The sequence below is a fragment of the Mizuhopecten yessoensis genome, unplaced genomic scaffold (genome assembly GCF_002113885.1).
Source record: "Mizuhopecten yessoensis strain PY_sf001 unplaced genomic scaffold, ASM211388v2 scaffold10889, whole genome shotgun sequence".
Taxonomy (NCBI): Eukaryota; Metazoa; Mollusca; class Bivalvia; order Pectinida; family Pectinidae; genus Mizuhopecten; species Mizuhopecten yessoensis.
The window spans coordinates 198,103-208,202 of record NW_018408772.1 but is presented as its reverse complement, the minus strand read 5'-3'; the positions used below and the strand labels follow the sequence as shown (position 1 = coordinate 208,202).

The 10,100-nt window shown below is 37.2% G+C and overlaps 1 protein-coding gene across 1 annotated transcript in view; it reads right to left on the bottom strand.

The window, feature by feature from the left end:
• Positions 1-1,774: 1,774 nt before the first annotated feature.
• Positions 1,775-10,100, bottom strand: part of LOC110463319 (myosin-2 heavy chain-like) — a 116,451-nt gene continuing 108,125 nt past the window's right edge. Inside the window, exons 49-55 of the mRNA XM_021517823.1 lie at positions 9,847-9,888; positions 9,596-9,689; positions 9,265-9,335; positions 8,838-8,940; positions 8,434-8,622; positions 6,684-6,773; positions 1,775-3,761 (exon numbers count right to left, since the gene is read on the bottom strand). Of these exons, the coding sequence (XP_021373498.1) occupies positions 3,666-3,761; positions 6,684-6,773; positions 8,434-8,622; positions 8,838-8,940; positions 9,265-9,335; positions 9,596-9,689; positions 9,847-9,888 (685 nt within the window). The 3' untranslated portion in view covers positions 1,775-3,665. The remainder of the gene's footprint in view (positions 3,762-6,683; positions 6,774-8,433; positions 8,623-8,837; positions 8,941-9,264; positions 9,336-9,595; positions 9,690-9,846; positions 9,889-10,100) is intronic.

The following is a 10,100-nucleotide window of genomic DNA, read 5'->3' as shown; positions in this document are numbered from 1 at the left end:
TTCGTAAAGTTACATATCCAAAATTTGTACCAACATGCCAAGTGACCAGAATCGACAATCGTCAACAATGGCCTCCTCTATCACGGCTGTTCTGAAGATTTTTTGTACCAACTGCCAAGTGACCAGACTCGACAATCGACTACAATGGCTTCCTCTATCACGGCTGTTCTGAAGGTTTATTGTACCAACATGCCAAGTGATCAGACTAGACAATCGACTACGATGGCTTCCTCTATCACGGCTGTTCTGAAGATTTATTGTACCAACTGCCAATTGCAAGTGACCAGAATCGACAATCGACTACAATGGCTTCCTCTATCACGGCTGTTCTGAAGGTTTATTGTACAAACATGCCAAGTGACCAGAATCGACAATCTTCTACAATGGCTTCCTCTATCACGGCTGTTCTGAAGGTTTATCGTACCAACATGCCAAGTGACCAGAATCGACAATCGTCTACGATGACTTCCTCTATCACGGCTGTTCTGAAGGTTTATTGTACCAACATGCCAAGTGATCAGACTAGACAATCGACTACGATGGCTTCCTCTATCACGCCTGGATGTGTTTTGAAGACTTATTTATGAAAAGCGGTTTCTTGCTCCTGATGCTTGCAGTAGATATATGCTGTACCTTTGTGTGATTTGATCAANTTTCCCCCCCCCCCCCCCCCCCCCCAGTGCTATTTTTCTAACGGAAGTGTCTTATCCGATTTCTACCTAACATTACTAGATCATGTGCAATTTTTAACTTCACGAAAAATAACAGTGTGTCGTCCTTTGTTTCATTTGGTGTATCGTTTACTACACAGTGAGGGTCTCTAGACAATAATTTTCACTATGGTAGCCCTTAATGGCCAAGGTTATTAATTAAAAAAACTTGAGAGTTCTATGACCGTAACTTCTGGAACTTTTTTTTGTGAATTTGAAAGTGGGTCAAGATCGTTTATTTGAACAAACCATATAGATCTTCAGCATATCAAGCTCCAGGCCATATATCAAGACACTGGAACTCTTGAATATTTTAGTAAGTTGCTAATGGTTCTGGTTGATTCCTGTGATGCTTAAAGCTGGTCAATGTAAATAATCTAACAACTTGATAGCACTTCACCCATGTATCCTAATGGCCAAATATGATTGCCCATTGCTCTTGTTGTGGGGAGCTAAAAATGTAGTTTATTACCAGGCAGACATTTTTAAGGTTAAGTTACCACCCATCAGTTATAATCACAAGGAAGAGTTCCACTACAGATTCTGTTTGGAGTAATCTCCCTTGTATATAGAGGATGAGGCAACCAACAGAGTTTCTCTGACTTAGAGTCTCACCCCCTGTCAAGTTTTCTATTGCTTTGATGCCTATAAACTGGACACTCACTTTGATGATGTGTTTGTAGAATTCCTGCCACAACAGTATGTGTAGGCTTTGTAATTTAAACGTCTGGAGTTCCACCCCTGCAGGTTAATATTTTTCTTCTTGGAAAATTCAAATTTGGAATTTGAATTTGAAAATGCATGGCAACATGTTCTTTTAAGGAATTTGAAAATTGCAAATGACCTGAATTTTTGTCACACTTGTGACGATTGTACTAGTGTAGTTTTATGTGTTGCTACCCTTCACCAACACGTTGTATTTGATTCACCAACACGTTGTTTTTGATTCACCAACACGTTGTTTTTTATTCACCAACACGTTGTATTTGATTCACCAACACATTGTATTTGATTCACCAACACGTTGTATTTGATGTTCCAATAGACAAAAGACAACGATTCCATATCTGTACGACCAGTTCTGACTGGGTTTTATTGTAAAATGACAAAAAATGTATATAGATATATAAATTTCATAATGAGACAGGCAATCACAAATCTTCTATAAATAATCATACATCTCTCATGCTATATATTAAACACACTTTGTCTGCCAGAGGAGATCACAGTTTCAGCTGCTAGGGGAATGGATTTCACAATACGTCTCTCCCTTACTCTCCACAACATCTTATCAAAGTGTCAATGATAAGTTGTGTCCGTATATATAACACAGTTTGATAGAGTCGTCATCTTTTACTCATCATCTAGACATTTCGATGTGTTATTAATTGATTACAAAGCACACACTTACTAGGGACTGTAGTTCAAGCTTGAATCTTGTCAAGCACTTATAATTGATTATTTGTAGACAGACTAAAGAATAATAGGGAGAGATCACCACCTTCCCATCATAACACAATAAATACCAGACTAAATAACCTAGAGTTGCCATAGTAACATTGATCAACACTCAGTGACCTTGATCAACATTCAGTGACCTTGATCAACACTCAGTGACCTTGATCAACACTCAGTGACCTTGATCAACATCCATTGACCTTGGTCAACATGAAGTGACCTTATTTAAGGTGTGACCTAGAGCTACAGAATGACCTAGACTTAGCAAAGTAACCTTATTCAAAGTAATGTGACCTTGGTTAACATTATGTGGTCTAGTTTTACACAAAGTGATTGACTGTGTGACCTGGATCTGTAAAATATAACCTTGATCAACATTTGTGACCTTGACATCTAAATCTTCATACGTAACAAAATAAATGCTACTGACATTAATATCGTAGTAAAATGTGATTAAAACTCAAAAGTACAATATTCAGTAAAGTGTTATCACAGACCAATGAATGATGGACGCTAGTTTGGGCCCAACGCACCTTTACACAACTACACAGACTATAGACTTACGGTGCTGTAAGGGACGACGATGACATGAAAACAATACAGAGGGAAACCCTATAATTAAATAATAACTTCATAAATTACTTCAAAAGAAACCATAAAAAATGAATGTGATTTTAAAATATATTTGATCGACAATCAATTATAGTGCTGCTTTTAAAAATCTAAGAACAGAAATATACCGACTCTAGCACGGTATCAATGCTATCGCGGAGTTATTACCTAGGTCAGACATCCTTAGGCGGCCGCCTACAATACTGGCAATATACACTGTGTTAGTCTCACACATTCCTCTAATGATTCATCAATCACAAAACACATGGAATACAAAATATTTCTTATTCTACGATATAGCTTTAAGGCTTTACATTGATTTGTACAAACATTTTGGGACATGATTTAAAAAAACATCGTGAAAAATTGATATAATTTAATAAGATACCGGTAGTATGATGTCTGTTATACTTATCTAGCATGCTTTTATGAATTATTCAATTGTAACAAGTAGGCCAAACCTATCACACTTTGGCTCCGTACACATTATGGCCTACAGTGTGTTATACAATAAATACAACAACTGGTCCCTCATCAGATCTAACATTGACTAAGAGTAGAGGTAAAAATAAAATATACATGAAACTAAAACAGGAGTGTAAGCTCACATTCACTAGACCACACTTCAATGGACGGACAGTGGCAGATCTGTGGTAAAAATAAAAAAACATCTTTTTTACAGTTGAAAGATTTCTGGCAAAATGTTGACCTTAATTGACAATATGATTGACTTCCTAGTTCCAAGAGTCCCACACTTCTGTCGATGGAGGATCCGGTGTCTGCTAGGTGAGTATCAAACAACACTGCCATCCTCACATCACAGTGTTAACGCGTCCTCCTTACACAGCCTTTATAAGTTAGTGGAGATGGTAGCTGACTTCAGTATTATGTGGGGATGGCCCGTGCATTGCCTAGCTGACCGGAGAGATTGCGGACCTTGTCAGACCAGTACTCACTGCTTTGCTGTAGCTGAATGGAAAGCTGTGGAAAAAGATACACAAGGTCAGAGGTCAGAATTTCTAAGCCAATGTAGTACTACTGCTGTTTTACTTCAGGTCTCTGTGCACAGGTACTTAAACCAGAGTTGTCTACCTTGCCATACTGATAATTTGAATTTTATATTCCCAAACACACAGAGAATCACAGTTACCTCCCTTAATGTAATCCCTGAGTTATCTACACCAACATAGAGATATTAATCCAAGAACTATCTACCTTGAAAAAACAGACAATCCTTATTTTGAGTATTGCCATGTATTCTGGTACCATGCATATTTATAATCAAGTAATCAATTATTTTTATTTTTATTTTCTTCACTTTAAATCAGCATCCGGAGATATTAAATCTGAACATCTACTTGCAGTAAATTTTTCGGATCAGAATACGGTTATAAAGAGAAGAATTTTGCAGAATGATGTTTAAGTTGAAAGCAGTTCCACTGTGCTTATCAACATATTGGATTATATCTACTAAAAGCATACTGGAAATTTTGTGCATTTTCCCAACACCAAATATAAAGAGATTTGTGAAGTAAACGGGTACAGCATTCTAATGCTTATTGAATCATGCTTTATTCCTCAATACACAATCACTGTTTAACAAAGAATGTTATCATTTTATTTTATTACATTAGAAATCAGCATAAACACAAACTGTTAAACATTAGTTACAAAGTTAAAAAATATCTCACAACTCAAAACATTACTCAGTCACTTTAAATCATGAAAATATGACACAAAGAAAGCCTGATGTTTTTTGTTTTTTTTTCAAATTAAAAATAAAAGTCATTAACTTAACAAAACAATTCACAGCAAACAGATGCCATCAGTTTATTTAGAAGTAAAGCAACTATCTGCATTATGATTTTCACTGCTAATGCATTCCACACTAAAACTACATGGAGAAAAACCAACCTAGTATGTGGCGGGGTACTGCTGTGACAAAGAAACAAAAGTCAGAGTGCATTAGTCTATGTCAAACGACAATGTCTAGTTGGACAGTCAGTACATCACATGATAGCTTTTAGGAAAGCTAGGCTATACGATAACTACACTTGTTTCATTTGGTATAGTTCTCTGCCTTGCTTGACTATGGGATCTTTTTTTGGCCGCCTTGAAACTAGCAAGATGACAAGAGTTGTGCCCCTTCTTGTACGGGGCACTGTAAATTCTACTTTAATTTCATTGTTGTTTGCCAAATGGCTTCATGACTTGTACAGGAAGCGCAGATTGCTTTACAGAGGCACAACAGAGTATAATAACTAAACAGGCCACCATGATTTAGTGGTGATAGAAGTGGATGAATTGAACGGTGTTTTGGCAGATTTCTACGCCAATATAAGGAACAAAGAGCTTAAGAAGGGGAAAATAGTTCTCTTATTGCGATCATAATTACAGGGTCATCTACAGGATTCTTCTTGGGACAGATATTTTGTCTTTCAATTGTCATATGACAGTCATGTGATGTACTAAATCTATAATGTCCTTTTCCTTTAAGAACAGTTCTCTTCTAGTGTTGTCTGTGTATTCTCTATAGTGTCCTCGCCTAACACCACTTCATATACCTCCCCAGACAACACTACCAGAGAACAGTTCCCTTCTAGTGTTGTCTGGGTATTCTCTATAGTGGCCTCGCCTAACACCACTACATATACCGGTCCCTCCCCAGACCACTCTACCAGTGTCCTCACCTAACACCACTACATATACATCCCCAGACAACACTACCAGAGAACAGCTCCCTTCTAGTGTTGTCTGGGTATTCACTATAGTGTCCTCGCCTAACACCACATCATATACCTCCCCAGACAACACCACCAGAGAACAGTTCCCTTCTAGTTTTGTGTGGGTATTCTCTATAGTGTCCTCGCTTAACACCACTACATATACCGGTACCTCCCCAGACAACACTACCAGAGAACAGTTCCCTGAGGAAAGAGCCAAAGTAGACAACACAACATATAAATTATACAGGGCTATATATATACCAACAGAACAGGATTTAGATATATAACCTACAACACACAGGGTCTATAAACCAACATTATACAGGGTCTATAAACCAACATAATACAGGGTCTATAAACCAACATAATACAGGGTCTATAAATATAAACCAACATAATACAGGGTCTAATATCTTCTCCAGAATAGCCCCCACCCCATGAAAGAAATAATTCATATTAACAGGTAGATATCAACATGTATAGACCAGAAGAACATGTTTTAAGACAGGTCTCCATTCACTTGAAGCAATGACATGTTTTTTTAAGATGATTATTTTTTTCCTTGGAAACCTTCTCTAGTATGTAAATGTTGTTAATTTGCTGGCCTTAGATATTTACAATTGAAGAGACAATGTGACATTGTTAGTGTGACACTGGGAACACTATCTAGTCCTTAGATAGGCTGGCAGTGTATTATTTCTTTAGAGGGATGAGTCAGAAACTGACAAATTGTAATATCCAACATTCGCAATTATCTTTCTGTTTCAAATGCTTTTTCTGACTTTGCTAAAATGTATGGCTTGAACTTGTGAAAACCTTTATAAATCTGACGGGAAAGCACCTTGGCAGAAGAGTGAACACAGGTGTTGGACCTACAGAGACATACCCAGTATATATATAATATACCATATTTGTCTGAAAATAATCCCATGTCTTGTAATAAGCCCGTCCACATCAATTACTGTTCAGTAGAACTAGAAAACATGTTACTTCCTGTCCTGTAGTAAGCCTAGCCCCCTACATACTGAGTCAGAGATTAAGTGTTTGCCCAATGGGATTATTGCAGGATAAATACCGTACTATATTATAGTTATAAGATAGAATATGTCTGTGTGTCCAGGACTTGTGACTATGACAGGGTGTATACAGAGGAACTCGAGTACTAGCCAAGCCTTACCTCGCCGACTCGCTGTATCCAGTAGTTCTTGTCCAGGTCCTGTGGATTGGAGATACCAGCATCATCCAGTCCTTTACCGTAGGCCTTACGCTGTGGAGGGTAGAAACGATACAATTGATATACATATCATCCAGCCTTGCACTGTGGAGGGTAGAAACCATACAATTGATATACATATCATCCAGCCTTACACTGCGAAGGGTAGAAACGATACAATTGATATACATATCATCCAGCCTTACGCTGTGGAGGGTAGATTCAGGACAGATTACCGTACAAAATACTGCTGTTTTTGATATAAAGACACTTGCAATGGGTTGAATTCTACATAATCTGTTATGATTTGATGTGATGTGGTTACTGAACAGGGAAATAGTGACATGGTAACATTATACACATACATTGTACAACTATACAGTTGTTTCAGTAAATATTAACACTCTCTGATCAAGGGGGTTTTCAGATGTGTCTAAATAGTTTTAAAAGAAAACTGGCAGACTGTGGAATGAGAGGTTGGTTTGTCCTAAATCTTCATTTACCACTGACAGACTTTATCACCCATTGAAGAGATAACTGGAATGACAACCATGGTTTTACTGGTGACAGGGGCAGACAACTGTTGTAAGTCAGGTGGTAAGATAGGCAGAGAACTTAGACACATGTGGAGAAAAAGACATAAGGAAACAAACGTACAGGGAATACTGAACAATCACATGTGGGGGAAACATACTGGACAGGAACAATGTTACGATGAGTAGAAAGAGTTTCTTCAAATTAATAGCACCGTGAAAAAGATCACAGTGGCACTGTTTACGATTGAAATATGTAGAAAATGTGATTTAACTAAACTATTAGACTAACAGAACACATTGTGATGTTGATATGTCTATACAGAGAAAATTCTAATTATTTTCTACACTACAACTAAATCTTCAAACTGGTTGTTTCTAAAAGTAGTTGTAAACTAAATACATGTTGTAAAAATATATACAATACATCACTTTTTGTTATTAAGTATAATCATTTCTTATTTCAATCAAAGAAGTGATACATGTATATATCAAAGTACTGTCTCCCCTGTTACTGAAATTCAAGTTCTTCACAATATTGTTGATCAAATTAATGCTTATTCAAGACCTGCAAAAAAAGTCAAGGTAGAATGTTTGGTGCTGTTAGTAAGGGGTCTCGAGACAGTGTTAATTCTGCTACGTTTCCATGATTAATATGTTTCTAGAACTAGAGTTACCTGCTCCTTATCCATTTGGAAATCCTTGATGTCTACTTTGTCCTGTAAAAAGTCATGTGACACACTGAAGCTAGCACGCTAGGCCTACCAGAGGCTCTGTACCATACTAATATACACTTAACCGTGACAGACATCATGCACTAGGTGAACTCAACTCCTTACTGACAATAACACTCACAAACGGTTAGGAAATACACTTAGCAAAAATTTTGATTTGATTCAGATATTTCATTTAGTTAATGTAAAATATTACAAAAATTTATCAAGAATTCCAAAAGTTAGTTTTTCTGCTTAGAGTATCAATACAATAGGGACAAATTTTAATTAGCAATTACTACAAGCAACAAACATTGATTGTGACTTACATAACACCAGCTTAAGGAAGCCTGATTGGTGTACTGTACGAGGTTAACTAGGACAAAACTATAGAAGCCATGTCGGTCTACACAATGAAGGCCCTATCACACTAAACACCTAACAGCGTAGCTGTAGGTCACAACTTACTGGTTTTTCCAGCTCCCTATAGGGGGAGCTTTGCTCTATCAACAGGTGTTTGCGGGCATCGAGCTGTGACTTAAGACTGCCAATAGTCTGCTCTTTACTTTCCACCTGTAACTCCATGGTCTGTCTGGCTGACATCTCTCGCTCAAGGTCGTTTCTAAGGCGATGGTTCTCCTTCTGTAGCGTTCCCAACTGATGGCAAAACATACAATACATGTAGTTCAAAACTAATAACTCACTAGGAAAAAATTCAAAACAAAACTTCATACATGGCTTTCAATTTTTTTTCCTTCATTTTTTAACAATTATAATTGAACTGTTTCAGGATACATCCTTGCTGAATATTTCTACCATACAATGTTTATGTATGTTAGGCTGACTGCTAGGCGTCGTGACCTTGACCTTACCTGCTGGTTTAGGAGCTGGATGTTGTCGATGTTGACCTTGAGGCGAGTGTGGAGGTCCTCTATTGTAGCAATCTTACCCTGAACCTCCTGGTCCTGGTCAGATCTGTGGGACAAACGAGGTCAGCGGTCATATCATGAAATAGGACAGATGTTATCACAGCTATCTGACAACGTTACAGTATGGCTTACAACCTTCTCTTGTACCAATAAAAGATCAGTTATTTCAATAAATAAAAACAAGTCAAATAAAGGGTTGTTGGATATTACAAGTATAACTCCCATTTCACAATCTTATCTAACAACAGAAACTGTTCTGAGAGGAAACTCCAGTTCAACTGACATGAGTGATACCAAGGTCAAGTAAAGGTCAAGTAAAGGTCAACAAGTGGCTGTGAAGAGTGCTTCAGTATAGATACGATATACATACTCGTGCTGTTCCAGTCTGTTCCTCAGCTGGTTGAGCAGCACCTGTTGGTGTGAGGAGTGGTTCTGCAGCGCCTGTGTGACACACAAAGTAAATACAACAATTCTCATAGGTTCTGCATGATTCAAACACATTCAGTTGATTTAATTATATATACTAAATAAAGTTTCCACACAATATTTACAAAATTGAGAGTAAATAACAAGTTCTAATTTAAAAGACATTTAAATCTAAGGCATCTTTAACTGTACTTCAGACTTTACATATATCACAGTCTTACTTTTATAAAAAAATCTGAAGGTTTGTCAAAAAATTACAAATTAATCAGGCTGACCTTGAATCTGTCCGAATCATCTCTCCTCTCATCTAACTCAATCTTCATTTTATTCATCTGCTTCTGTAGCTTAGCAACCTGTTCCAGTAATTGTCTGTAACAGAAGATATTATTTCCTGTACTGGCATCACCTTGTGGCTGTAAGGTCCTTGTAGTACGATCAGTGTTAAAACTCTCCATATAGATTCACTAATTGCATCTTTAAAAACAACTGTCAGTTACCTTATCTCAATTAAGTAGAAGTGACTTACTCTTTTTCTGCTGTGAGAGTCATTATAGCTTTACTTTGTTCCCTGGAAAAGAAAGGCAAAAGATGCATCACACGTAAACAAACAACAGGAAAATACAAAAAAAATATAATACAAAATATGACTGCCCTCAGAAATATGACTGCCCTCAGAGATATGACTGCCCTCAGAGATATGACTGCCCTCAGAGATATGATAAGCTGATCATAATTTTTATCATTACATTCTATGAATTCCATATTTCCATTGTTTCATGC